The sequence below is a fragment of the Arabidopsis thaliana genome (assembly GCF_000001735.4).
Source record: "Arabidopsis thaliana chromosome 1 sequence".
In the NCBI taxonomy this organism is placed as follows: domain Eukaryota; kingdom Viridiplantae; phylum Streptophyta; class Magnoliopsida; order Brassicales; family Brassicaceae; genus Arabidopsis; species Arabidopsis thaliana.
In genome coordinates this window covers 21324963-21351095 of record NC_003070.9, presented here as the reverse complement: position 1 = coordinate 21351095, position 26133 = coordinate 21324963, and the positions used below count along the sequence as shown (strand labels likewise).

Below are 26133 nucleotides of genomic sequence, written 5' to 3'. Positions count from 1 at the left end.
AACCAATGCAACCACTCGGACCCATGTGTTAGAAATATTAAAGGCAAGTGAAATTGTTGAAGCTATTGCTGGTCAATATTTTAGTTAGCTTAGTCAACAATATATATTTGTCCTGTTTAGTCATTTCGTTTGTGCAACACTTTAGGTTATATCTTTTGCTTTGTATAAGTAAGGTTTTAACGCCTCTTTAATAACGCAAGACAACATAAACCAAACTACATCTTGTCTTAAGTTTATCATGGTATCAGAGCGCAATCTGGGTTTTTCGAATTGAGTATTTCAAGTGAGTTTTCTCTGAAGCTATGGCTGATGCTCCACCACCACCTCCATCTGTAATTGAGGTCCGACGCACAATTTCGCCGTACGACTTGACGGCAGCTGACAATTCGGGAGCTGTGATCTCCCATCCGATACTGAAGACAAATAACTATGAAGAGTGGGCATGTGGTTTCAAGACGGCGTTGCGGTCTAGGAAAAAGTTTGGTTTCCTTGATGGAACCATTCCTCAACCACTAGATGGTTCTCCAGATCTAGAAGATTGGTTAACGATTAATGCTTTGTTGGTCTCTTGGATGAAGATGACTATTGACTCAGAGCTGCTGACAAATATCTCTCACCGTGATGTGGCGAGAGACTTGTGGGAACAGATTCGGAAGCGTTTTTCTGTTTCTAATGGGCCAAAGAATCAGAAGATGAAGGCGGATCTCGCGACTTGCAAGCAAGAGGGTATGACAGTGGAAGGATATTATGGAAAACTCAACAAGATTTGGGATAATATCAACAGCTATCGCCCTCTTCGGATATGTAAATGTGGTAGGTGTATCTGCAATCTTGGAACAGACCAAGAAAAATATCGAGAAGATGACATGGTTCATCAATATCTTTATGGACTGAATGAAACTAAATTTCACACCATACGGTCAAGTTTGACGTCTCGTGTTCCTCTCCCCGGGCTGGAAGAGGTTTACAACATTGTGCGACAAGAAGAAGATATGGTGAACAACAGATCGTCTAATGAAGAGAGAACCGATGTCACTGCTTTTGCTGTTCAAATGCGGCCACGTTCTGAGGTAATCTCAGAGAAGTTTGCAAATTCAGAGAAGCTTCAAAACAAGAAACTTTGTACTCATTGTAACCGTGGAGGTCATTCGCCGGAAAATTGCTTTGTGTTGATTGGATATCCAGAGTGGTGGGGAGATCGCCCAAGAGGAAAATCAAATTCAAATGGCTCAACAAGTCGTGGCAGAGGAAGATTTGGGCCTGGTTTTAATGGAGGACAACCTCGTCCAACGTATGTGAATGTCGTCATGACTGGACCGTTTCCATCTTCTGAACATGTGAACCGGGTTATCACTGATAGCGATCGTGATGCAGTCAGTGGGCTTACTGATGAGCAATGGCGTGGAGTTGTTAAGCTTCTCAATGCTGGAAGAAGCGATAACAAGTCCAATGCTCATGAAACTCAATCAGGTACATGTTCTCTTTTCACTTCTTGGATACTCGACACAGGTGCTTCACACCATATGACTGGAAACCTGGAATTGTTGAGTGATATGCGATCCATGTCTCCTGTTTTAATTATCTTAGCTGATGGAAATAAGAGAGTTGCTGTCAGTGAGGGAACAGTTAGATTAGGCTCGCATCTGATATTAAAATCAGTTTTCTATGTCAAGGAGTTGGAATCAGATTTGATCTCTGTTGGGCAAATGATGGATGAGAATCATTGTGTGGTTTAACTTGCTGATCACTTCCTTGTGATACAGGACCGCACTACGAGGATGGTGACTAGAATTGGTAAAAGAGAGAATGGAAGCTTTTGTTTTCGGGGAATGGAGAATGCTGCTGCTGTGCACACGAGTGTGAAGGCCCCTTTTGATCTATGGCATAGGCGTTTGGGACACGCATCAGACAAGATAGTTAACTTGTTGCCTAGAGAACTTTTGTCTAGTGGTAAAGAGATTTTGGAGAATGTATGTGATACATGTATGCGAGCTAAGCAAACCCGTGATACTTTTCCTCTAAGTGATAATAGAAGTATGGATAGTTTTCAGCTAATTCATTGTGATGTGTGGGGGCCTTATCGAGCACCTTCTTACTCCGGTGCTCGATATTTCTTGACAATCGTTGACGATTATTCTCGTGGTGTGTGGGTTTATTTGATGACTGATAAAAGTGAAACTCAGAAACATTTGAAAGATTTCATTGCTTTAGTTGAACGACAATTTGACACTGAGATCAAAATAGTAAGAAGTGATAATGGGACTGAGTTTCTATGTATGCGTGAGTACTTTCTACACAAAGGCATTGCTCATGAAACTTCATGTGTTGGGACTCCGCATCAAAATGGAAGGGTTGAGAGGAAGCATCGACATATTTTGAATATCGCGAGAGCCTTGCGATTTCAATCGTATTTGCCAATTCAGTTCTGGGGAGAGTGTATCTTATCTGCGGCTTACCTTATCAACCGCACTCCCTCGATGCTTCTTCAAGGTAAATCTCCATATGAGATGTTATATAAAACGGCTCCGAAATACTCTCATCTTCGTGTATTTGGTTCCTTGTGTTATGCACATAACCAAAATCATAAAGGAGATAAGTTTGCGGCACGATCAAGACGATGTGTATTTGTTGGGTATCCACATGGACAAAAAGGGTGGAGGCTGTTTGATTTAGAAGAACAAAAATTCTTCGTGTCTAGAGATGTGATTTTCCAGGAAACAGAGTTTCCATACTCCAAGATGTCGTGCAATGAGGAAGATGAACGTGTATTGGTGGATTGCGTTGGGCCACCTTTTATTGAAGAAGCTATTGGGCCAAGAACTATTATTGGACGAAATATTGGTGAAGCTACAGTTGGGCCGAATGTTGCAACTGGCCCAATAATACCTGAAATCAATCAAGAATCTTCAAGTCCAAGTGAGTTTGTCTCTCTCTCCTCTCTCGATCCTTTTTTAGCATCAAGCACCGTACAGACAGCAGATCTTCCACTGTCATCTACAACACCGGCGCCAATACAACTTAGACGTAGTTCTCGCCAAACACAAAAACCGATGAAGTTGAAGAATTTTGTCACCAATACTGTGAGTGTTGAATCGATTTCCCCTGAGGCTTCTTCCTCCTCTCTGTATCCAATTGAGAAATACGTGGATTGCCATCGATTCACTTCGTCGCACAAGGCTTTTCTCGCAGCTGTCACTGCTGGAATGGAACCAACAACTTACAACGAGGCTATGGTTGACAAAGCTTGGAGAGAGGCTATGTCTGCTGAGATTGAATCTCTGCGAGTTAATCAAACCTTCTCGATTGTAAATTTGCCTCCAGGAAAGCGGGCTCTTGGCAACAAATGGGTATACAAAATCAAGTATCGATCGGATGGGGCGATAGAGCGATATAAAGCTCGTTTGGTAGTCTTGGGTAATTGTCAAAAAGAAGGCGTGGATTATGATGAAACTTTTGCTCCGGTTGCAAAAATGAGCACGGTGCGTTTGTTTTTGGGAGTGGCTGCGGCCCGTGATTGGCATGTACATCAAATGGATGTGCATAACGCTTTCCTTCACGGTGACTTAAAGGAGGAAGTGTATATGAAATTGCCTCAGGGATTTCAATGTGATGATCCTAGCAAGGTATGTCGTCTTCATAAATCTCTGTATGGTTTGAAACAAGCTCCAAGGTGTTGGTTTTCCAAGCTCTCTTCTGCTTTAAAACAATATGGGTTCACACAATCTTTGTCGGATTACTCTCTGTTCAGTTACAACAATGATGGTATCTTTGTTCATGTCCTCGTATATGTCGATGACCTGATCATTTCGGGTAGCTGCCCTGATGCTGTTGCTCAATTTAAATCCTATCTAGAATCATGTTTTCACATGAAAGACCTTGGCTTGCTCAAATATTTTCTTGGCATTGAAGTGAGCCGCAATGCTCAAGGATTCTACCTGTCCCAAAGGAAGTATGTTCTTGATATTATTTCTGAAATGGGACTTTTGGGGGCTAGGCCGTCTGCGTTTCCGCTTGAACAGAATCATAAGCTCTCTTTGTCTACATCTCCTCTGCTTTCTGACTCTTCACGGTATCGTCGTCTAGTTGGGAGACTCATTTACTTGGTTGTAACACGTCCTGAGCTATCATATTCTGTTCACACTCTTGCACAGTTTATGCAGAATCCGCGTCAGGACCATTGGAACGCCGCCATTCGTGTTGTTCGCTATTTGAAATCTAACCCAGGACAAGGGATTTTACTCTCTAGCACCTCTACTCTGCAGATTAATGGTTGGTGTGATAGTGACTATGCTGCTTGCCCTCTCACTCGTCGCTCTCTCACAGGATACTTTGTACAGCTTGGTGATACTCCCATATCTTGGAAAACGAAAAAGCAGCCCACTGTCAGTCGCTCTTCCGCGGAGGCTGAATATAGAGCTATGGCATTCCTTACTCAAGAACTCATGTGGCTCAAGCGGGTGCTTTATGATCTTGGTGTCTCTCACGTTCAGGCTATGCGCATCTTCTCTGACAGTAAATCTGCAATTGCTCTCAGTGTCAATCCAGTTCAGCATGAGCGCACCAAACATGTTGAGGTGGATTGTCATTTTATCCGCGATGCTATTCTTGATGGTATAATTGCGACTTCGTTTGTTCCCTCTCACAAGCAGCTTGCAGATATTCTAACTAAGGCTTTGGGTGAAAAGGAAGTTCGTTACTTTCTGCGCAAGTTGGGCATTCTCGATGTGCATGCTCCACCTTGAGGGAGGATGTTGAAGCTATTGCTGGTCAATATTTTAGTTAGCTTAGTCAACAATATATATTTGTCCTGTTTAGTCATTTCGTTTGTGCAACACTTTAGATTATATCTTTTGCTTTGTATAAGTAAGGTTTTAACGCCTCTTTAATAACGCAAGACAACATAAACCAAACTACATCTTGTCTTAAGTTTATCAGAAATTAAATAAAGAACACGAACCAGTTGCTTGAATGAAAACCTGCGATTGTGGCCAAACCCACACCCTCCAAAGCTTTCCTCCATGTCTGAACCTTTTCCTCAGTTTTACCTTGACAAGTTTCTTTGAAGGCCTTCCCAAAATCTCCGGTCTGCTTCTTTACTTCATTTGGATCAACTTCATAGAAAATGGTAATCACCGTTTGACCCGACTCTTTCTTCATGATCTCCACCAATTCGTCAAGACAACACCACGAAGAAGCGTAATTCTTGGAGAGCAAGACAAGAGCAATCTTAGATCCTTTGATCGCCTGTTTGAGTACAGGACCGATGAACTCTCCTCTCTCCATCTCGTGATCAACAAAAAAGTTGATTGCTTTTCTTCCAAACTCCTTCTTGAGAATCTGGCTGAGAAAGGCTTTGCGTACATCTTCCCCGTGAAAGCTCGGAAAAACATCGTAATCCCAGGTTCGAGACAAAGAAGATGAAGGAAATGAAAGAGATAAAGAAGAAGAAGAAGCCATTACTACGACAGAGAGACGATTTAAGATCAGAGATCTAATAAAGTAATAATAGAGGTTATAGAGCTATGTAGGAAGTAATAACTCAGAAAATGGTTGTGGTTCTCTAGTTCTAAGAAGGAAATAGCAATGAAACGCACAAGCAATTTCAGCGAAGAAAACGAAAGTCTCCATCAAAATCTAAATTCAAATATATGCAGTTTCCAAGCAATAAGTTCAATGTTTGGACTTAGTCATAGCAAAAAAGGATTCCATAGACTAGTCTACGTTCACATGTATAGAGTTTTTCCGAGAAGCTTATTTGCGGCGTCTACCTTGACAATCATGCACCGACGACGTAATGCATCAGACTATGTTTTGTATTGAGGAAAAGTCTGAGTTTCCGTGTACGCCCCAAATTTATGACCAACCTCTCCACCACAGTTGCCCCCGCCACATGCATCAGCCTATGTTTCGTATTGTGGACATATGTTCTTGTCGTCTTATAGAAACTCTACAAAGATTTAACTTTGTGCTCTGTGTGTTATGTGAATAATGCTGTAATACTCTTTTGACCTAGCTGGAACACAATGTCATGTTATGTAGCAAAAAACAGGTTACAAAATGCTTGCATCCCAAGAAATCTCCTAAGCTTCTTAATGTTGTCAGATAAAATATATGAAGGCTTTTCTAATCCAGATAAAACCACAATGTGTTTTTTTCATTACTTTAGAATTTTTCGTAACTCTGTTTCACATAGAGTCCTCTGTTTATACTATGAGACTTCATATCAACAGAGTCCTCTGTTTTTCTCAAGTCACAATTCTGCAATTTGGTTCAGTTCAGATAATATAAAAAAACACATGCCAAAGAAATTCATTATTATTTTTATCAAGAGAAATTTAGTTGCAATTCCTATAATTAGAGTCTAGTTATATGTTATATGTAATAATAGGAGACAAATTACAAGTTAAATGAGTGAACAAAATTTTACACTAACAGTTCCAAAGAGAAGATCAAGAGAAAGAAAGCAGAGCAAACTGTTGGTTCTAGTAATCTTCAACAAGAAACTATCCATGATCTAAATAAGCTTCTTCTTTTCAAAGTATTGCTTCAAGTACAAAATCTGTAAACCAGAGACCACAATGCAAATCCCCAGCGACATTATACTGTACCATGCGACTCTCGAGTTTGTTTTTTCACTCACAATCCTCATCTCTGCTTCTCTGCAATTGTGAAAACAAGAGAATGAGTATTTGTATTTCTTTTCAGTATTTTCAAATAATGTAGCAGTTTATTAATCTTTTACCTGTTTCTGAGGTAAATCAGATTTTCATGGATTGCTTCAACTGCACCTTCAAGTTTCTTAAACTCCAGCTCTACACCCTACACAATTGAAGACATTATCGAGTGTCAGTTTAGAGACTAACCTACTCTAAGATGTGATCTTGTAAGTAATTTAATTGTCTCAGAGGCTTGGAAATATGGAGAGCTGACCTCGATCTTTTCTTTTCTAGCAATGGAGTCCCAATCTTTAGCTGCGATTCCAGTTTTCCAGTCGATGTTGATGCTAAAATCTTTGTTACCATGACTTTTAGCATCGGCCTCAAAACACGCCAAGTAAGTTCCTGATTCTTGGGTTGTGAATGCAAACTGACCGTTTGTTGTATTTTCCCTGTGGTGTAACACGGTGCCATAAGGTGCTGTAACCTGCAATAAAACATAAAAACTTCTAGTCATTTACCATTTCAAAGAGTTGGTGCACGTCTTCATGACAAATGTGAGTAAATTTTCAGCAATCTATCAAGCTATGTGGTAGCTGGGAGAGTCATTGACTACCATCTAACTAATAAAGCATGGGAGAACAGAGACCTTGTAACACAGAAGAATATCAAGCAAATTAAGAACTTGAGGTCGCCAAGTAATGACTGTTCCACACATATTTACTCTTTTTCACACTTCCTTAACAGAGCAAGCTATGGTCACTACTATGTTGACGTAAAACACTCACAAACATATAGCGACTACTAGAAATCTGTTAACCTAAAACACATTCGAGTAAACTTTCTACAAAAATCCATCAAACTATGTGGTAGCCGGGAGAGATATAACCATTGTAGAGTCAACAAGACATCTTTGCAAGCAAATAGAGAACTTGATGTCATAACTAATCATCATCTCTTTCCAAACATTTTGACTCTTTGATCAAACTTCCTCAACAGACCAACCTAATGCATTGTTACATTATACAAATCAATGCTCACAGGGCCTTACTAGAAAAGCTCATCTTCTCTTCTCATTCAAACAAAACCTAAACGCTTAGGATCCAGAACTGAGGAAACAATATTCACATAACGATCTCTTATCACATTTCACTTCAAGATCTCTTATTCTATGAATCAGCTACTTTGCCATTGATTACATGAAAGATCATGAAGTAACCTAACAATTGAATTCACATCATGAACAAATAAGGAAACTAGAACTAAGCATGGATTCAAGGTGAAGATAAGACACCATTTTTAGAAACTAATTTCGTAGAGTTCAGATTCCAATCAACGAACATGAAAGCAAGTCCTTTACGAAATTACTTTACCTTAACGGAGACAGTAGGGAAGATAGAATGTTCCTCGGAGATAACAAGGTAATCAGCTAAAACGATGACGTTGCTTTGGATTTCTTCGGAGACGCACTTTGATCCGGTGTGAGGTACAGTAAGCCACACAGCTTCACAGATCGGTGATAGAGAGAAAATGAGAGCTGAGAGTAAGATCGTCGTCGGAATCATCTTCTTCTTCATCGAGATTTTTCTCAAACTTTTTTCCGATTTGAATTTTGAGGAGATCTAAGTAGAAGTAGAAGTTAGAAGTCAGATCTCGTTTTCTGGTTAATTTTTTAACCAAACGAGATTTATCGTTTTCTTTTGCATCGATTTAAGATCTGACTTAAAGTGTTAACTTAAACCGGTTTTAACGTTAAATGCAAATGAGAGAAAATTAAAGTGTGAAAATGGTTAGTTAAGAGTTTAAAATCTGCAGATTATTTCTATAATTTACTAGTTTTGATAATTTCATACATGAAATTACTATAATTTGGCGTAAACATATATTAGGGTAATTACTAATTAGGAACGGGAAAAATGTCGTTTAATACTCCAATTTTCAAATTGTAGCCATTTTATATCTCAACTTTACATGCGGTCATTTTAAACATAAAGATATCGTTGACCAACCGTTTAAACTATAAACATTCGTTGACCAGGCCAAAAAAACTAACCGTTAACAGTCGTTAACTGATTATCTAACGTCTGTTAACATCTCCGTTAGCCACCTTTAAACGACGTCGTTGTCATCTTTTAAAAATAATTGACGAACTTACGATTCGAACTCACAACCTGCGGCAAAAACAAGACCCTTACTTAACCATCTCACCAATTATATTTTATTGGTAACCTTACGAAACAAATATAATTATATAGTTTTAAAAGTTTTCTTCTTCATCTTTAACCTACGAAACATCTCCACCATAGCCGCCGCCTCCAAATCTGGGTTCTCTCTCAGATGATTTATTTTTTAGTATTAATCATATCATTTTTCGTTGATTGAAAAGAATTCGAATTTGGTAAATTCAATTCATCGCAACCTGTTCTTATGAACACCATTGATAGATTCGTCAATTCATATGAAATCAGTAACACAAATAGCACAGTTCTTCGTCGTCTCACATGCACCTTCGTTCTCGCACCTACACCGTTATTGCTCTTAGCGGATCTGAGGTATCTAATAGCATAATATATAATTACGTGTTTTTGGATAGTAATCATTAAACAGTCTAGCTTAGTTGGTATTGACAAGCATTGGGAGCACTTGAAGGTGAACGGTTCGAATCCTATAGTCATCATTTCTTTTTAAAAGATAAAAACGACGGCATTTAAAGGTGGCTAACAGAGATGTTAACAGACGTTAGATAATCAGTTAACGACTGTTAACAGTTAGTTTTTTTGGCCTGGTCAACGAATGTTTATAGTTTAAACGATTGTCAACGAATGTTTATAGTTTAAACGGTTGGTCAACGATATCTTTATGTTTAAAATGGCCGCATGTAAAGTTGAGGTATAAAATGGCCACAATTTAAAAGTTGGGGTATTAAACGACATTTTTCCCAAGCTTACAACTAAAATAGTAAGATAGAAGGAAAACGATTTAAACCAAAATTAACCGAATACAAACAGATTTCTTTATTTTTGAATATCTTTTGATAGAGAACTATCGAAGATGTCCGCGACAAACTAAAGAAAATGATTCCTCTTATGAAGATGAGTAACTGTCATACAATTTCAAATTTCTAACCTTCATAACCTGGCAAGACAGAACCACAACAAGTTTCTTAACAGTTTTTGTAGATGCGGCGTTATTGGTGGTATGGCAAAGAAATGCCTAGATAGAAGCATCTTGAGAAGACTATATGCATATCTCAAATAGATTTGCTATGGATAGACAGACAATGAGTTGTATCCGACCCAAAGCAAAGACACTTTGCCAGAACAACCACCTAAACACCGTCGAGGCAAAACACCAAGCTCGGAATCTTAGCTATAGAGGAAAAAATGTCAAAGAGGCAGAACCCGAAAACCAAACCGCCGACAATCCAAATTGTTGGACAAACGAAGTTTGTAAGTAATATCGCCTATTTTTTTTTTTTTTTTGCTTAAAAATGTAAATATTTTATAAAATAAAAATGGTTTAGGTTTATAATCAAGATTATAAACTTATACAAATGGTCCTATGGCAAAAAAATAAAAACATGGAAACATAATTCGTAAACAAAATTTCAGTCCATCCACTCAACATGAGCAAACACTAATAGAGTTAGATGAAGTGATTGACGATTTTGCTGTTCTTCCCAAATTTGTTGCTCGAGACCAATACACAAACACTAGAAACCTTTCACCAGAGGGCCGAGACTGAGCCATCAACGGTAGGGTACTCAGAGCCCTCGATCACATACTCCTCCCAAGTCATGTGAGAGCGGCTCATCGAACGATTCCATGAGCTCTCCCAGAATGGAACCTCACAAACCAAATATTGTGAACAATGTGAGCTCACCCTACCAAGTTCATTCTCCGAAGTCAGCTAGAACAGAGCTAGAATTTGCAAATTAATAACCACACTGAACACTATTACTCTTACTAGCTTCTCTAGTGCGAAGTGCAAATGCAACAAAAGCAAAAACGCTTTTACCACAAGACCTCGACTCACAACAACAACAACAGCAAGACACAAGCGAGACAAAATATACAAGCAATGTGAACATATTGGAGAAGGGAAAAGCTACCACCGATAGCGATAATATCGCCTGTTTTTGGAAGTTGTTGTCAATCTCATTCCTCTCTTTAGGCACTTGAACCAACTTGACCTCCAAAACTACTTTTAAAGTACCCACTCTTTCACTGCTTGTGTTGATTTAATCTTGAATAGCATTTCTCCCTTTTTTTTTGTCAAACGAATAGCATTTCTCCATCTTCCTCAATCACAACTATTATTGAAACTTCATGTATTTCTACAAATGAGGAATCCCTCTACATGGGGCCACGATACACTCTTTTTAGTTTAAGTGTGCAGATTGTCACGCATGACTACAAACAAAAATGCTTCAATGGATTAATCTCTAAATACAAAACCGATATCTCGTTAAATAATGTGTTATATTCCCTTTATCATCTTACACCCTAGTCTCTCTTCCATACTTCTTAAATAAATTAGTATCTTATTTTTTTTTAACAACTTGCAAGCATACTTAATTACAAAATCTTCTTGAACATTTTGGAATCTTATAAGCAAGACATGGTTTTGAATCTTGATTTTTTTGCCTATCTTGAATAAGAAACTCAAGTTAGTTAGATTAGGTTTTTACTTTTTAGTTGTAGTCAAAAGTTTGTTAGCTGAAATCACGTTTAACACGAGTTGTTAAGTTCGTATATGCCAACACAATTTTTTAGTCGTCTTAAATTTTACATTTCTTGCATTTCTCTGTTTTTCTTAATGTATGCTATGTTTTGAGATTGACTGTTTAATATCAATGTGATTACATTACATTATCGAGAGTAAACGATCTTCAGTTGTTCTGCTTCTGATTCCTTTAATTTGTTTGCTTGCGTATTCCCTTTGTATCCTAGCAGCTGTGATTCGAACACAACCAAATCTCTCACCCCCACATCTTTTATGTCGGCACTGAAATTACCTACGAATTATTATCCAATATAAAACGAATGTATGACAAGTGTCATAGCTTGTCCTTCTAAAAACCGAACCAAGTTTTTGCATATTCCAAATAGAATGATCACTTCCCTTTTTTTTTCTTTGAAAACGAGAATATTAAAACGTTTGAGAAATTTTTACATTTCTCTTTGTAAGATAAACATATAAAAGAATAAATGAATAAATTCCTCAAAAAGGCAAAAAACAAGCTCGAATTTTGACATCAAAATCGATATCAACCAAATCAATTTTACTTTTCTAGATATTTGAGAAATGACGTCAAATAAAACAGAAGAGGATTTGAGCAAATTTACATTTCTCTCTTCTCTTTGTACAACAAACGATAAGAAGAACCAAGAAAAATAAATCCTCAAAAAGGCAAAAACCCAAGCTCGACTATAGACCAATTTCTTCGGTTTACCTAAAACCGAACCACATCAATTTTACTTTTCTTAGGTAAAAGAGAATCTGAGAAATTTTACATTTCTCTTTATCGACAAACATAAACGAAAAAAGGAATAAATCCACAAAAAAGGCAAACCAAACTCAATTTTGCGCAAATTCTCCGGTTTATTTAAAACCGAACCAAATCCTTTTTACTTTTCTGAACTTTCCTCTTCCACAGCCGGCCAGCCCTAAGCACCTCTCTAACTTCTCCTTTACTCTGTATTTAACAGAAAGAACCAAAACAAACGAAACAAATGGATTTAGGGATTTCGAAAAGCCACCATGCCTTTAACTCGTCAACAATGGCGACCTAAATTTTCTAATTCCAGAAAGTAAGCAACTTTAAGCTTCCTCCTCCTCTTTTTCAATTACATTACCATTTTTTGGTGTAGCTTTTTAAATCAGTGCATCAGAATCGAATCTCACACCTTTTTTGTTCCTTCCTCTTAACCCATCTTTTGATTTCACAAAACTCCAGATCTGACTGATTTCATCGAAGAAACAAATCCGTGGGTCATTAGAAAAATCCGATTTTTTGATTAAAAGATGTGGTCGGTGATGGGTTTAGTGAGACGTACGGCTATGTCCTCCACCGTGAATAAAGCTTCTCCGGTTAGGTCTTTGCTTGGTGGGTTTAGATGTCTCAACGTTGAGTCTAAGGAAGAAGATGAGAAAAAGGATATGACTGTGTTAGAAGCTAAGAAGTTAATGAGATTAGTGAATGTTGAAGATATGAAGAAGAAGCTTATTGGTATGGGTGATAAAGAAATGGTTACTTACACTACACTTATTGAAGCATCTCAAGGTTTAGGTATCGCTAGATCTCTTGATGAAGCTCATGCTTTTGCTCGTGTTCTTGATGATGCTGGTGTTATTTTGATCTTTCGTGATAAAGTCTATCTTCATCCTCATAAGGTTTGTGAAATCTTACAAAAACGCATCTATTTTGAAAACCCTAATCTCTCTGTTTCTATTAATGAGACTCTGTTTCTTGTAGGTGGTGGATTTGATTAGAAAGGCAGTGCCTTTAGGTTTGAATCCAGATGATGAGTTGATTAGAGAAGAGTTTGATAAGATGAGAAGTATGAAGGAAGAGATTGATGTGTTAGCTCATCAACAAGTGAGGAAGATTCTATGGGGTGGTCTTGGTTACTCAGTGGTTCAAATTGGAATCTTTGTTAGGCTAACTTTTTGGGAGTTTTCTTGGGATGTGATGGAACCAATAACGTTTTTCACTACAGCTACTGGGATTATTGTGGGTTATGCTTATTTCTTGATGACTTCTAGAGATCCAACGTATCAAGATTTCATGAAAAGGTTGTTTCTTTCCAGGCAGAGGAAGTTGCTTAAGAGTCATAAGTTTGATGCTGAGAGGTTTAAAGAACTGGAGAACAAGTGGAAGATAACGTCTTGCTCTTCTTCTTCGTGCCACGCTAATGCATCGATTCGGAATCGTGTTGGTGTTGATCTTGATTTGGAGGATTCTTTGCAGAGTCATCACAGAGATTGATTGGTTCTAACCATTTTTCACTTTTGATGATATTACTTAACCAGATTTTCTTCTCTCTGGAGGTTGATCAAGTTTGATTATTTGGTGTTGATTGATCCAAAGAGTTGGAGTAGTCATGGTGATTTTTATTTGATAATCTTGAGCTACTCTTATTTAAATCAGCTCATGTGTTAATCTTTTCTATGGTTAAGGATTTTGACGGATTATAATAGTCTAGTAACTATGATTTTGGCTCTTAGATTTTTTGTTTTTCTCTTCAATATTTGTTTCAAGGGTTTAAGCCTTAAGAGGGTAAAATGGTACGAAGAAAATGAAAGTGAGTGGATAATTTTAGTCTCCAACACATGGGTCGAAGAATATTCAATTCCGAATTAAAACCTCGTGCCCACTCTAAAAAAACACACTAGGGTCATCGGCCAATGTGTCATTGCGTCGATATCAAACGAGACTACCACATAACCGACCATGCACTAAATTCATTTGTATAGAGAAACACGCCATCTCTCATGAACATAGCGAAAGGCTTTATTTAGTAAGTAGATCAAACGCAAAGCAAAGAAAAATCTAAAGCACACAACCTTTCAAGCAGAATTTACATTCACTAAAACTTTGAAAACGAATACTACGTAAACATATTACTGATATCAGTGCTAACATAAACTCGGGAAACTATGAGTACGCAAACAATTTAAGAGTGACACAAGACCGGTTTAAGTATGATCCTTAAAACTATGGCTAGTTGAATCTCTGCCACCTCCATTCGGTCACATGCAAAGCGAGGAGACCAAGTTTGGAATCATACTTGCATTTAACTGGAATTCATCATTGCATCATTCTTTAGCATGCCCATAAAAATTAAAGATAAAAATTAGTTTCTTAAATTGTCGAAGTGAAATAAATTATTGTAACCTTTATACTATTACTAGATTTTAAACCCGCGGTATACCGCGGGGATAATATATTTTTTAAATTAGTATATATAAAAGTTTACAAATTAAATTTATTTATAAAATATTTTTATTTTATAGTTTACAATTGTTATTAAGTAACGTCCTGCCAAACCCGTTCCGCAAAAAAAAACTGCTGTACACCGCTAATTAAAGATATAATTAAAATAAATATTTTACGGGATTGCAATTGTATTTTGGTTTGTCAAACAAATATTTGTTGTAAATAGTTGCCAAAATCTAGTTCAAATTTTGGAGAAATAAGATTGATTGGATAGATAAAGAATGTATTTAGGTGTGTTTTGCTCTTTTTAAGGGATTGCAATTGTATTTTGGTTTGTCTAGCATTTTTTGTTTTAAATAGTTGCTGAAATTTAGTTTAAATTTTGGAGAAATCTGCGTGACATATGAGATTAGAATATATTTGGAATATTTTTTGTTTGTTAGTCAATTTATTACTAAAAATACCAATAATTAAAAGTTAGTGACAACCATTGTAAATAAGTCCCAACTCCAAGATTTATTTCACAAAATGACTGCAAAAATATATATGTTGATTTGAAAAGCTTTTTTTTAAAAGAATAAATTAAAATAAAAATATTACAAAGAATAATATTTGAAAAAGAGTACTTGAATTTATAATTTTTTTATTATGTTCAACGTTAAAGAGTTAAAGTATATAAGAAAGCTTCGATATCCAATTTTATCGTCTTTTTTTTTTTTTGTGAAAATCCAATTATCTCATATTATTATTTTTAATCATTATATTTTCTTTCTGATTTCTATAACACCAGCGTTAAACATAACACCAGATTTTACTTCTTCCTTCTACACTCATCTTTTACACATACCTAAAAAATAATAAAAATAATAATCATTACAGTAAAACCAACAAATCTTTAAAAATAAATTAATTATAAAACAAAAAAATTATGAATAATGAAGTATAATTTTGTTCGTTTGAATTATATAATCTACATTATTATGCTTAGATTATTATAGTTATTTATAATAACAAGGACGTGGCAGTATAAATTAGTTGCCTAATCAGCATCGTTCGCAAAATCACGTTCAATGAAGATAATGACTTCATCATAACACAAGAAATCCGTTAGAGAATTGGATAGAACAAATTAAATAGAATCTTCTTTATCATCGCTGATACGTCTCGAGATACCCATTTAAAAAAACCGATGAAGGATAACATATACAAAGTTGCAAGCACTAATCTTATATTTCAATAGAAGAGAATTGTATAAATCCTCAAGTTTAGCGGTCTCATCTATGGATAAACCAACACATCTCATCTTATCATGCAAAAATTTCAACAAAGAATTCACAAAAAATGGAGACTTAAGTTTCATTAAACAAAACAAAATTGAGCTTACCGGTTTGTTATAGATATCCACAAAACAAAATTGAGCTTACCGATTTGTTAGCAGTCATTATTATTATATCTTGAATATTACTCATCAATTAAAAATTTGAAAAATAGTTCATACATGTCCACTCTGCTAACGTAATTCGTTACAAAAATTTATCGTCTCACGAGTCATCATCACACATATTCTTTAATTTTTTTTTATTTTTTTTAAACAAATAAATTATTCATATCTGTTCAAAATGCACAAAAAATGTATTAAAAAGGACCATTACGTTTAATAATTACACAACCCCAAATCAATTGGGCCTTTGGTGGCTAAACATAATTGGGCCTATGTGATTTAACATTAAAAAAAATATAAAAATCCTAAGACGCACGTGGAGAGAAATTAGTCGTCTTCTTCGTTTGGATCTCGTCACCGGAGCTACACCGGCGCTTCAGTGCTTGCTTCTATCGTCGACTAATAGAACCAGAATCCGATAAAAAAAAAAAAAAAGTGTTGACTCAATCAAAGAGAAGTCATGAACACTCACAATAATCGATACGCAAAATGGAAACAGAGAGAGCTTGTTCTTATACTCCTATACGCCATCGCTTTCTATGCTTATGTCGTATGGAGATCGCTTCGTCTCTCCCACGGTATCTCCAGCTTTTTCACAAATCAATCAATTCTTAAGTCATGTGATTGTGATTTGGTTTGATTGAAAATTTTGACTTTTAGATCATTACTTCAAGCTCCATGGTTTAGCTTCTGGCTGGCTCATTCCTAATCGACGTAATGTAATGTGTGATTCTTAAAGTTCCATTTTTTCTACGTATTCTAATTGCTTTGAAGCTCATTATCTGTGTTTGGTTGTAGGATGTTTCTGATGCTCAATGGAGGAACTTTCGTGGAAATTTGCCAATTCTTAGCTTTGTTTTCGCTGTTTTCACTGTGATTGCAAATGGGGTTAGGTCGTTTTTCCATTTAAGAGCTAAAGGAATGGCTATCTTGTGGCTTTCAATGTCGTTAATATACTTGATATACTTACATGGAGCTTGGTATGTTGATTGAATCTCTCTTTTTGCCTTCCTAGCATTCACTATTGTTTGTTTCTTGACTTTTTCTGTATCTTAGCTGAGTTGTTTCCGCGTTCACTTCCAGCGTCATTTACATTCTCTCGATTGCAACAGCCAATTTCCTTCTTGTTAAGGTATGTTTCCTTTAGTTTACCTCTTGTCAGTAATCTTGGATCGTAAGAGTATATAGAATGAAGGTTAGGGCATATCTTAGCTTCTTAGCTGATCATTATTCATAAAAATTCACTAGATTTACATCAATGCAGGTTTTTGCACGGACTAGTTACTTTCCTTACATGCTGTGGACTTTCAACATATTTTTTCTCTTCTGCAATCGCATTTATGAAGGATATTCTTTCTCCATTTTCGGGTGAGTTATGTAAATCTCACATTTGACACACATACTTGGAGTTGTTGTATGGTTGCTGTGAAGCTTAACACTTTGATAATTTCTCTCTTTGTCCAAGGCAACAGTTTGAATTCCTGGATAACTTTCGGGGCACATTTAGATGGCATATATGCTTCAACTTTGGTATTGTTTTATCCACTCTACACTTGACTGCAATTTTCTATGTGAAAAACACAATCTGGCTGGAGTATGTTGTTCATTTATAATTTTGTTGCAGTTGTTTTGCGCATGTTAAGTTTTGGATATGATTATCACTGGAGCCAACTGGATTCTCATTTTGATCAGGAGGTGATATATAGTCTTCCTATCTAACACTCTCTGTCCTTTCTGATAAATCTTTTACCGGTCTCTCAGTAGTATTGGAATAGGTGTAGCCATCTCTTATTTTTCTATTTCATTATTGCAGAAACACGTAATGCGCTGTTCCTTATGTAAGTTGGGGAAGACTTGCTACGTAGTGCGACAGGTTGACTGCGTGGCACCAACAATTCACTTTAATGTTGTTTTGCTATTGCGTTACTTGTTTCTAACGTAGTATAACTTATTAGGAGAGAGGTCTAGCAAGTGATAGCTGCAGTTTTTCTCTATACCTTTGTTATTTGGTATATGCACCCTTGTACCTTGCGGGGCCAATTATAAGCTTTAATGCATTTGCTTCTCAGGTATGCGGTTCTTGTCATGCCTCCACTTTTCTATTCCTTTCATATCTTTGTTTGTTTTTAAGATCCCGATTCTCTTGAATAAAGTTCTATTTACTATAGTTAAGAGTTCCTAAAGAATCAACACCTTTGTTTTTCATAGTGGGTCTTGTTTTCATGATCTCTCATTACAAACCTACATTTTTACAGCTAGATATGCCACAGAATACTCTTTCATTCAAAGATGTTGCTTGGTATGGAGTGCGTTGGTTATTCAGCTTCTTGCTGATTGAACTCATGACACACTTATTTTATTACAATGCCTTCGTGATCAGGTGAAACTCTTTCAGGACTAGGATAATAATAAGACTTTATCGTTACTTTTTCAAGATTTTAATTATGCTAACTTTTTTGCATTTGTGACAGTGGTCTGTGGAGAGAACTATCTCCTGTGGAAATATTTATTGTCGGATACGGAGTAAGACATTATTGATATCTGTATTGTTATGTTTTTGTTTAGCAGAACAAACTACTTTTTTACTAGACAATATAATATCATCTCAAGAGGCTCTTGGAAATTTTAGCTGTGTGATTTAACTAGAATACCCTAAACTGATCCGTATTGCTATTTGTACTGCTGCAGGTACTAAACTTTATGTGGCTTAAGTTCCTTCTTTTATGGAGATATTTCCGCTTTTGGTCTCTGGTATGCTCCTTCAAAGTCTTGACTCTTGAGATCGTTTTATTATTTTATGATCGTTTGGTGGAACGAAAGTTCAAGCTGTCTTACGGTAGTTAACGTGGTCCTTTGTACTGATGACGTTCTGGTGCATGAATTTTCAATAGCAAGCAATTTTCAAATCGTTGCTACTTTCATGGTGCTTGAATTTTCAATAGAAATTCCGAGAAATATTGCCGGATAAAAAATTAGTATGCGGTTCTGATATGTAATAATGTAAACATTTTTTTCAGGTGAATGGCATTGAAACTGTTGAGAACATGCCGAATTGCATTAACAATTGCTACAGCCTAGAACTATTCTGGAAAACCTGGCATGCCTCATTTAATAGGTGGCTTATCAGGTGAGAATGTTTAACACTAAACTTCTGGTTTCAACTTAAAAGCGTCGCAACATCATTTTCTTTTAATGTTAGCTCGTAAAATAGTAAGTTAACATCTTCCTTTAGGTATATGTATATTCCTCTAGGTGGATCACGAAGAAAATTTCTGAATGTGTGGGTTGTATTTACATTTGTTGCCATGTGGCATGATTTGGAATGGTAATCCCTTGCCTTCCTATGATTCCTTTGTGTTGTATGAATCATTCGATGCAACTTTCTCATATGGTTGACTGCTGTGTTTGCAACCAGGAAGCTTCTTTCATGGGCATGGTTAACATGTTTATTCTTCATGCCAGAAATGTTACTGAAATCAGCATCCAGTGCATATAAGGTCAGTTAAACAATGATTGTTTTATTCACTCCAAATAACTGAAGCCTCATATGTTCCAAGTCTTGACCACGCTAACATTTGAAGAATGAATTTGACGTATACTATCACACATTATTGTGGTGGTGGAGACTTGGCAATGTATTTGACTGGCACATGATATGTTTTGGAACCTGTGAACACTCTTGGGAGCCTATTAGTATATTATGTCCCAAGACAAATAGAACCTCTATAACTTCCTTTGTAATTTGGTTTAATAACCATGGAAATTGTAGTTAACGTCATAAGTAATGTTGCAGGTTGAGAGTGCTTTTGGAGAATTCCTCCTTCGTGAACTCAAGGCGTTGTCTGGTGCCGTCACAATCACATGCCTCATGGTAAATAGCTATTGCTGAATATTCTTAGGCCCATCGGTGTTGTCGCCTTCATGCTGATAAATTTGTTTTGAGTTCCTCAATCGCAGATTGCAAATCTTGCTGGCTATGTCATTGGACCATCTGGTATAAACTGGATGGTCTCCAGCTTTCTCAAAAGAGAAGGTATATAGATTCACAACAGTTATCAGTCTTCATTTAACTATCTTTTTCATACGCTCTGATTCAGTAATGTCCATTCATTTGATATCACAGGAGTACCTGTTCTGGGCGGCGTGTTCTTTAGCTTGTACGTGGGTACAAAGGTATTGCTTTCAATTTTCTGCTACGCTAAATGTTTAGTTTCCGTTTCTCTAACAACTTTAACCGTTATTTGAATGCTCCCAACTTTCCTTTCTCTATTTTGCAGCTGATGTTCCACATCCAAGACTTAAGAAGTGTGGCGCATAGCCCGAAGTAGCCAAGGGAAAGAGACAAAGAGTTGTAATCTCCTCAGTTACAACCAAGTAATTTCATTATTGTTACGTTTTGTAAAAAATTTAGTCGGACTAATCGAGTGTATCCTTGCTGGAAGAATGGAAAATTAAATCAACTTTTGCAAAGGCTTTTGGATAGATGATCACTGACCACCTGCAGTTTTCAAAAGCACAATGAACGCTTATGAAAGGTATCTAGTAAATGAACGACAATCCCCTGCATTCTTATCATACACCAAACCATGCATGACCTCATGAATGATTTTGTGCTGACTGCGGCTGCATATTCGTCCTGGATGGTTGGACCTATGACTTTGATTTCCTATTTCAGTCCAGCTTCTTACTGGTACTGTCTACATTCCTTAGATTCTTTTCAGTTTCTGAGAAGCCTTTTAAGTTTCATTACCGGCTTTGATAGGTTAGGTGCGATTGAGACCATAGAAGAAAACCATCAGAGTCACAATTTTGTCCCTTCCCAACCCAACAAAAACAGGTTGAGACAAGACATTGGAGGATTAAGACACACCTCTACTTTTAATCATGTGGCTCTGATTTGAAACTAGGTCTCTTAGACGTAATGGAATTGTATAAAGTGATGCTAGTGACAATTTGAAACAATAGTCATAGAAAACAATACACGTATAATTTGCAATAAGTGTCCAAATAATATTAATTATCAGAAAGGACAAAAATGTGGCAGCTTCATAAGAATCTAAACTTAATTTTCTATAAATATCTTAAACGGTTGGTTTTAGTTTAAAGGCTACAAACAAATTGTATGTGTGAAAGGAATAGACTTTTTTGGTCAGCTCTGAAATAATTGCAATCTGTCTGCAACATTCTGCGATCTGATCTAAGTTAAACCAAAATCATATTTTACTTTGGCAAGATCTTGATCTGGAATCTTTTGTCAAAAGCTACTTAATCTCCTTAGTTTGTAATAAATATTATAAAAAAACGTTTCTTTATTTTTAAAAAAACAAAAAATAAAACGTCTTCTAATTAATGCTCTTAAGTCACTCTCGTTCTCCATATAAACCAAGGTATGTGATCAAGTCTAAAACATCCATGATCAAGAAGTGTAAAATGAAGAAGCTTCTATGGAGTTGGATCATTCTCTTCAACATCCATGTAAATGGAATGATGATGGAGTTTGATGAAATGGAGTGGTTCACAGTTTTCAATGGAACAAAAGTGTTTCAGACTCAAAATGATGTTTTTTCTGAAGCTAAGTTTCCTATGGTTGGACTCACTCTGATTCAATCTGCTGCTGCTAAAGGAGCTGGTAACATCTTCTTCTTTATACTTTTCTTTGGGATAATATATGTTTCTTGTTACACAATTTTCGATTTTTCTTGCAGTGTGTTTGGATGGAAGTCTTCCCGGATACCATTTGCATCGCGGGTTTGGTTCCGGAGCGAACAATTGGCTCGTTCAATTAGAGGTCTTCTGCAGCTAAAACATTCTCTTGTAGTATAGATATGACAATGTTTAGTCAGTGACATAATGGTTTTAAGTTTTGACAGGGAGGTGGATGGTGTGATACCATTAGAAATTGTGTTTACCGTAAAACCACTCGTCGTGGATCTTCTTCATATATGGAGAAAGAGATACCATTTACCGGCATTCTAAGTGATAAAGCCGCGGATAATCCAGGTTTCTTGCTAAAGCTCCTCTGTCTTTATAAATATATATCACTCTGTATAGTGTGTGTTAATCTCCTTTTGAATATTTGTTTGTAGACTTTTATAACTGGAATAGAGTAAAAGTTCGGTATTGTGACGGTGGATCGTTTAGCGGGGATAGCGAAAATAAGGTTAGCATTTGTATAGAATTTGATAACTTTCTTGTGTTACAACATTGATTGTTTATTTGAATTTTTTTGCTACAAATTAGGCTGCACAACTTCAGTTTAGAGGAAAGAGAATTTGGTTAGCTGCTATGGAAGATTTGATGGCAAAAGGTATGCGTCAAGCTAAGCAGGCTCTGCTCTCTGGATGTTCTGCAGGAGGTCTTGCGGTGATTTTACGATGTGATGATTTTGGGAAATTGTTTCCTCCTTCCACCAGAGTGAAATGTTTGAGTGATGCTGGTTTCTTCCTTGATGCGTGAGTGATTTGCTAGTTTCCTTGAGTAACAAGTATAGGTAATGACTTTGGTATACATAGTGACTGTTTTTTGTGATTTATGGAAGTGAAGCATCGATGTGTCTGGAGGTCGATCTCTTAGACGATTATACGCCGGTGTGGTCAGATTACAGGTTAGAAGTAAAGAATGTTGCATAGTGTTTTACTTGGTGCAAGAATACTAATCGAGATTTGTGTAATGTTTCTACAGAATCTGCAAACCAACCTTCCTCAGTATTGTGTAAACCGTCTTAATCCCACTTCGGTACATATTCTTAACTTCACACCAAATAAGAAAGATGTAGTGTGCTAAATCTCCTCATAAGTGTACTCCATGGTTTCAATATTGCAGTGTTTTTTCCCACAAAACCTAATCAACCAAGTCAAGACTCCACTTTTTATTCTTAATGCTGCATATGATTCTTGGCAGGTAAGTAATTCTCTTGTTGATCATCAGATTTATTAACAAGATTTTGTGTTTAGTTAGTTTTTTTTTGGTGCAGATTCAAGAGAGTTTAGCTCCAAAATCTGCAGATCCAAGTGGAAGTTGGAATGATTGTAGACTTAACTACGCCAAGTGTAGTGCATCTCAGATCCAATTCTTGCAAGGTGAAACATAAGCTAATAATGATGTTCTTGATTTTTTTTTCCGACTTATGTTCTTGATTCTGAATAACCAAACTAACAAATGTTTTTGAAATGTGTGTTACAGGTTTTAGGACGCGTATGGTGAATTTGGTAAAAGGTTTCGCGATGCCAAGTAAGAACGGTGTGTTCCTCAATTCGTGCTTTGCTCATTGCCAAACAGAGAGGCATGACACTTGGTTCGCCCAAAACTCTCCAGCTATTAAGAACAAGGTAAGACAAAATAATGGCTAGTTGAAAGTTGATAATGTTTGTCAAACTCTAGTTCGATTTGATAATGTTTTTCGTTGTTTAAAGTTTTGATAAATTTCCGCAAATGTGCTAGTTGTGATTTAATCCCAATTGTTATTGATGTTTGTATAAACCAAAACAGGGTATTGCAGTAGCTGTGGGAGATTGGTATTTCGAAAGAGGAGGAGCAAAGCTCATAGACTGTGCTTATCCTTGTGACAAGACTTGTCACAATTTGGTCTTTAGAAGATAAAACTAGTTTTTCTTTGGTATCACAATGTATTTTTTTAAGAAGCATCCATTTATTTATTCAGGCAACACAATGAAATGAAATAAAACCCATTTGATAACATCTCTCTACAGTTCTCTGACTTTCTGCCTAAAAACCTCATATCCATTAGTCCATTACTCTACTTTTGTTCTACACGAATATATCATTTTTAAGTTAACAACACCAACTGTCTCCTTAATTGCTAATGTTTGGATCTGCATGACTTAACATGGTACCATAAATATAGAAAAATAGTAAAATATATACACAAGGAATACTAAAAAAAAAAGAAATTGGTAAAAAATGAGATGATTACTCATAAAATATGGGCTCCAAGCACCAAAAGATATTGGTCCATCGAGAAGTTAGAATCCTCCACCTCTTAATCTTTGGTACCAAACATATCCATAGTCGGATATTATAATTTCGAGTTTGTAGAAGTTAGAGTCATAGCAAGTCCACTTGTATCTCTTACAATTCTATGTCCAACGAGCAACGAAAAAAAACATCACAAAAGCTTTTGATGGGGCTTTCACATTTTTCCTCTATGCAGGTCTTATTCTTCTTTCAGCTTCATTCTCTGCGACCAAAACGTGAAACTCTGATCCAAGCATGTCATGTACGTCAATATTCTCCATGTTGATTAAGTTAATAGTTTCCATGATCACTTCTAGAGTCAACGTGAAGCCTAGATTAGACAAGGCCCGTATAGCGTTCCCGATTCTGACAATACTTTTTCGAGTCTCGAGTGGAGAACGTTTGATCATTTTGGGAGGGAGTTGATGGGCTTTGCCCAATAGTATATTTATGTTATATATGAATACTGATCAAGCCAGAGGATTATGCTAAAAACTTAAAATGTTAAACATTGAATTGATTACCAAATATGTTTGTTTTTTTCTATCAACCAAGTGCAAAAACATAGATGTTTCACGATGGAATCAGTGATGAGACTTGTTCATTAACTAAATGATACATGTTCCCAATAGTATACTTATGTTATATATTAATACTGATCCAGCCAGAGGATTATGCTAAAAACTTAAAATGTTAAACACTGAATAATGTTCCACATGTGATACGAATTTGTCTACTCCCACTCTTCTTTGTTTTCCACGAACTTGGACGAAAGCTTCATCTTCTTCAACACCATTATACTTCTTCAACCAATCTTTTTCATTTCTTTCTCATGAGATTCCATAAATCAGTCTCATAATGGCGTTTACAGAAGGGATACGTTTATCATCACAAGCCAATATCTCTTCCCCCTCCTTGTCATCAAGTCCTATCACCGAAGAAGGCGACGGTGTAAACTGATAAAAGTCTAGACCTGAAGGGGACCACTCTGGAATCGAACCTATGACTTCCCACTTATTAGCTCTCAGGTCGTACCCATGAAGTACTTGCTTCAGATGCTTGTTATAATAGTCCTTCTTCAATATTGTCTCCCTCAACACTAAAGACTTTCCATCGTAAGCCTCCACGTACCAACTATATAGCCTCTTCTCGTCCAGTACCCCGTTCCGAATTTGCTTCACGAGGACCCACTTGGGATCACTAAGAATGTTATGGAAGGCATAAACGTAAATGACTTCTTCCGTCGCCGATATCAAGGTTAAATTATTATCTACGGCTGTGAACAACGTTTTTAAACAAAGTTCTTTGGGGAATCTAATCGGAATTAGTCGTGCTTTCTCTGTTTTTAGGTTGAAAGCTACGATAGATCCGTCATTTCTTAGCCAGTGAACAGCTCCCTTCATATAAACAGGTTTTTTCATATGGTCATCAAGATTACTTGTACAGCAAGTTAATGTCGTTTCCAATAATTTCCATGAATCTCCTGCGTTAAATCTCAAACTCATATGTTGTTTCAGTGGCATTTCTCACCTCTTTTATGTTGACGATTTTGAAACTCGGGGTGGTTCGATCAGTCTGATCAACGGCGAACCCGATGACTTGTTGACGACCTCCTCGAAGAGTAAAATCCGTAGGGAAAAACTTTGACCTAGAGTGATTCAAAAAACGAAACTTCTTTGTGAGAGGATTTGCGACGCAGAGATTTTTATTAAGGAAGAGTAGAAGAAGGCCAGAGCAATAGCCTAAAATGTGACACTGCGTCAAGGTTTCTACTGTTCGCGGTGACCTAGAATCACCGTAGAGGTGGTAGCAGATCAAAGGGCAGCCATGGGTTGCTATGTATAGCAAACTTGATCTGATCCGAGAAAAGTATTCGGATGCAAAGTTAGGGGTTTTGGATATATGAGATTGAAGAGATCTATTTGTGCATTGTATCATGGCCAGAGATCTGTGGTCTATTCTGAAGAGAATCTCGTCGAGGAGATGATGAGGTAAGGTGTCCATGACAGGAGAAATTAGGACTTTTGCTTTTGCTTACTTCTTTTGATGTTATTTTCGGTGGGTTTTTGTAATGATGCATTTATAGACGTAATTAAGGAAACAGATTGGGCAAAAGATGT

The 26133-nt window shown here is 36.6% G+C and overlaps 7 protein-coding genes and 1 pseudogene across 14 annotated transcripts; 4 read left to right on the top strand and 4 right to left on the bottom strand.

Moving 5' to 3' along the window:
• Positions 1–302: 302 nt before the first annotated feature.
• On the top strand, positions 303–4742 carry AT1G57640 (annotated as a pseudogene; the record flags this gene model as incomplete). Its single annotated transcript has 1 exon — positions 303–4742.
• Positions 4743–4938: 196 nt separating this feature from the next.
• AT1G57630 (Toll-Interleukin-Resistance (TIR) domain family protein) lies at positions 4939–5651 on the bottom strand (the record flags this gene model as incomplete). Its single annotated transcript, NM_104560.2, has 1 exon — positions 4939–5651. The coding sequence occupies exon 1, from the start codon at positions 5455–5457 to the stop codon at positions 4939–4941; it is 519 nt and encodes a 172-aa protein (NP_176076.1). The 5' UTR covers positions 5458–5651.
• Positions 5652–6291: 640 nt separating this feature from the next.
• Positions 6292–8469, bottom strand: AT1G57620 (emp24/gp25L/p24 family/GOLD family protein). Its single transcript, NM_104559.4, has 4 exons — positions 8030–8469; positions 6931–7143; positions 6743–6819; positions 6292–6659 (listed from the first exon to the last, which is right to left on the bottom strand). The coding sequence occupies exons 1-4, from the start codon at positions 8231–8233 to the stop codon at positions 6515–6517; spliced, it is 639 nt and encodes a 212-aa protein (NP_176075.1). The 5' UTR covers positions 8234–8469; the 3' UTR covers positions 6292–6514.
• Positions 8470–10379: 1910 nt separating this feature from the next.
• Positions 10380–10913, bottom strand: AT1G57613 (uncharacterized protein; the record flags this gene model as incomplete). Its single annotated transcript, NM_001160961.1, has 3 exons — positions 10380–10565; positions 10674–10763; positions 10872–10913. 3 exons carry the CDS (start codon positions 10911–10913, stop codon positions 10380–10382), a joined length of 318 nt encoding a protein of 105 aa, NP_001154433.1.
• A 1148-nt stretch (positions 10914–12061) lies between these two features.
• Positions 12062–13971, top strand: AT1G57610 (calcium uniporter (DUF607)). Of its 4 annotated transcripts, NM_001084264.2 has the most exons (4): positions 12340–12469; positions 12616–13052; positions 13135–13392; positions 13470–13887. In NM_001084264.2, the coding sequence occupies exons 2-4, from the start codon at positions 12684–12686 to the stop codon at positions 13485–13487; spliced, it is 645 nt and encodes a 214-aa protein (NP_001077733.1). In that variant the 5' UTR covers positions 12340–12469; positions 12616–12683; the 3' UTR covers positions 13488–13887. The 4 variants fall into 4 exon arrangements, with proteins under 4 accessions (NP_974043.1, NP_176074.2, NP_001322074.1 ...); NM_202314.3 differs by having other exon boundaries at positions 12062–12469; positions 13135–13969; NM_001333801.1 differs by having other exon boundaries at positions 12225–13052; positions 13470–13971.
• Positions 13972–16305: 2334 nt separating this feature from the next.
• On the top strand, positions 16306–21079 carry AT1G57600 (MBOAT (membrane bound O-acyl transferase) family protein). Of its 4 annotated transcripts, none has more exons than NM_001333799.1 (20): positions 16361–16617; positions 16700–16758; positions 16838–17019; positions 17123–17171; positions 17304–17407; positions 17505–17569; positions 17664–17734; positions 17853–17912; positions 17995–18108; positions 18295–18419; positions 18511–18562; positions 18728–18790; positions 19057–19166; positions 19272–19364; positions 19455–19536; positions 19833–19910; positions 19997–20072; positions 20163–20212; positions 20317–20729; positions 20807–21066. In NM_001333799.1, exons 1-19 carry the CDS (start codon positions 16500–16502, stop codon positions 20365–20367), a joined length of 1602 nt encoding a protein of 533 aa, NP_001320485.1. In that variant the 5' UTR covers positions 16361–16499; the 3' UTR covers positions 20368–20729; positions 20807–21066. The 4 variants fall into 4 exon arrangements, with proteins under 4 accessions (NP_176073.2, NP_001320485.1, NP_001319259.1 ...); NM_001333798.1 differs by having other exon boundaries at positions 16369–16617; positions 20802–21079; NM_104557.5 differs by lacking the exon at positions 20807–21066 and having other exon boundaries at positions 16306–16617; positions 20317–20619.
• Positions 21080–21151: 72 nt separating this feature from the next.
• AT1G57590 (Pectinacetylesterase family protein) lies at positions 21152–23736 on the top strand. Its single transcript, NM_104556.5, has 11 exons — positions 21152–21668; positions 21745–21827; positions 21910–22039; positions 22126–22199; positions 22280–22491; positions 22583–22643; positions 22721–22774; positions 22862–22939; positions 23013–23118; positions 23222–23367; positions 23528–23736. The coding sequence occupies exons 1-11, from the start codon at positions 21389–21391 to the stop codon at positions 23636–23638; spliced, it is 1335 nt and encodes a 444-aa protein (NP_176072.3). The 5' UTR covers positions 21152–21388; the 3' UTR covers positions 23639–23736.
• A 1107-nt stretch (positions 23737–24843) lies between these two features.
• Positions 24844–26017, bottom strand: AT1G57580 (F-box family protein; the record flags this gene model as incomplete). The annotated part of the gene is made up of 2 exons (NM_104555.1): positions 24844–25410; positions 25544–26017. The coding sequence occupies 2 exons, from the start codon at positions 26015–26017 to the stop codon at positions 24844–24846; spliced, it is 1041 nt and encodes a 346-aa protein (NP_176071.1).
• Positions 26018–26133: the final 116 nt, after the last annotated feature.